Source organism: Cicer arietinum, chromosome 5 (genome assembly GCF_000331145.2).
Source record: "Cicer arietinum cultivar CDC Frontier isolate Library 1 chromosome 5, Cicar.CDCFrontier_v2.0, whole genome shotgun sequence".
In the NCBI taxonomy this organism is placed as follows: domain Eukaryota; kingdom Viridiplantae; phylum Streptophyta; class Magnoliopsida; order Fabales; family Fabaceae; genus Cicer; species Cicer arietinum.
The window spans coordinates 34,627,920-34,629,005 of NC_021164.2; the positions used below are offsets into that span (position 1 = coordinate 34,627,920).

A 1,086-nucleotide genomic window follows, 5' to 3' on the forward strand; every position below is an offset into this window, starting at 1 on the left:
CCTTCAATGGAGCCGCATACATGTATTGGAAACATAGGATGTTAATATTTCTAGAAGCTAGTGGTATTGATATTCTAGATGCTGTAGAAAATGGACCCTACATACCTTCAATAGCTGGGACTGGTGATTCACTAATCCCTAAACCCAGATCCGAATGGTCTGAGGATGATATGAAGAAGGTAGGATATAATTCTAAGGCTAAGAACATAATAACCTCTATATTATCAGCTGATGAATTTTTCAGGGTGTCAAACTGCAAGACTGCTAAAGAGATGTGGGATACTCTTCAACAGACACATGAAGGAACCACAAATGTGAAAAGAGCTCGAGTTAATACACTCATGCATGAATATGAATTGTTTAGCATGAAGACAGATGAATCCATAAATGACCTGCAAACAAGGTTCACTCACATTATCAACAACCTACATGCTCTAGGAAAAGTTATGGATAGTGAGCAGCAAATAGGAAAAGTCATGAGGTGTTTAACAAGAGAATGGCAACCCAAAATAACTGTTATTGCTGAGTCAAAAGACATTGCAACCATGACTATTGCAACACTGTTTGGAAAGCTCAGGGAGCATGAAATGGAATTGCACAGGTTAGATGAGTCAGAACAAATTAACAGGAAAAGAAAAGGATTATCTTTGAAAGCCCAAACACATCAATCCAAAACTGAACAGGACAGTTGCTCAGATGAGTCAAGCAGTGAGACTGATGAGGAGCCTGAGATTGGTTTACTTGTCAAAAAGTTTAAAAAAATTCTGAAAAAGAAAGACAATAAATTCAGAAAGCCATCCAGTTCTAAGACTAGTGACAACAAGACAATCACCTGTTATGAACGTGGTAAAACAGGTCACATAAAGTCTGAGTGTTACAAGTTGCAAAACAAAAATAGAGCTACAAAAACTAAAGGCAAGGAACCTGTAACACCTCGTTTTTCAAAGCGAGGGTATATTTTTTTTTTCAAAAGTAATTAAAAACAAACAAAGAATTAAATCAGGGAATGCCTTTGGATAAATAATTGAGTCATTATGATTTACAAACAGCAGAAAAGTTTCTCCAATTATAAATCCAAACCATTTA

At 36.1% G+C, this 1,086-nt stretch overlaps 1 protein-coding gene across 1 annotated transcript; it reads left to right on the forward strand.

Annotated features, from left to right (window-relative positions):
* The first annotated feature begins 6 nt into the window (after positions 1–6).
* LOC140920422 (uncharacterized) lies at positions 7–871 on the forward strand. The gene is made up of 4 exons (XM_073368697.1): positions 7–22; positions 79–274; positions 365–601; positions 856–871. The coding sequence occupies exons 1-4, from the start codon at positions 7–9 to the stop codon at positions 869–871; spliced, it is 465 nt and encodes a 154-aa protein (XP_073224798.1).
* Positions 872–1,086: the final 215 nt, after the last annotated feature.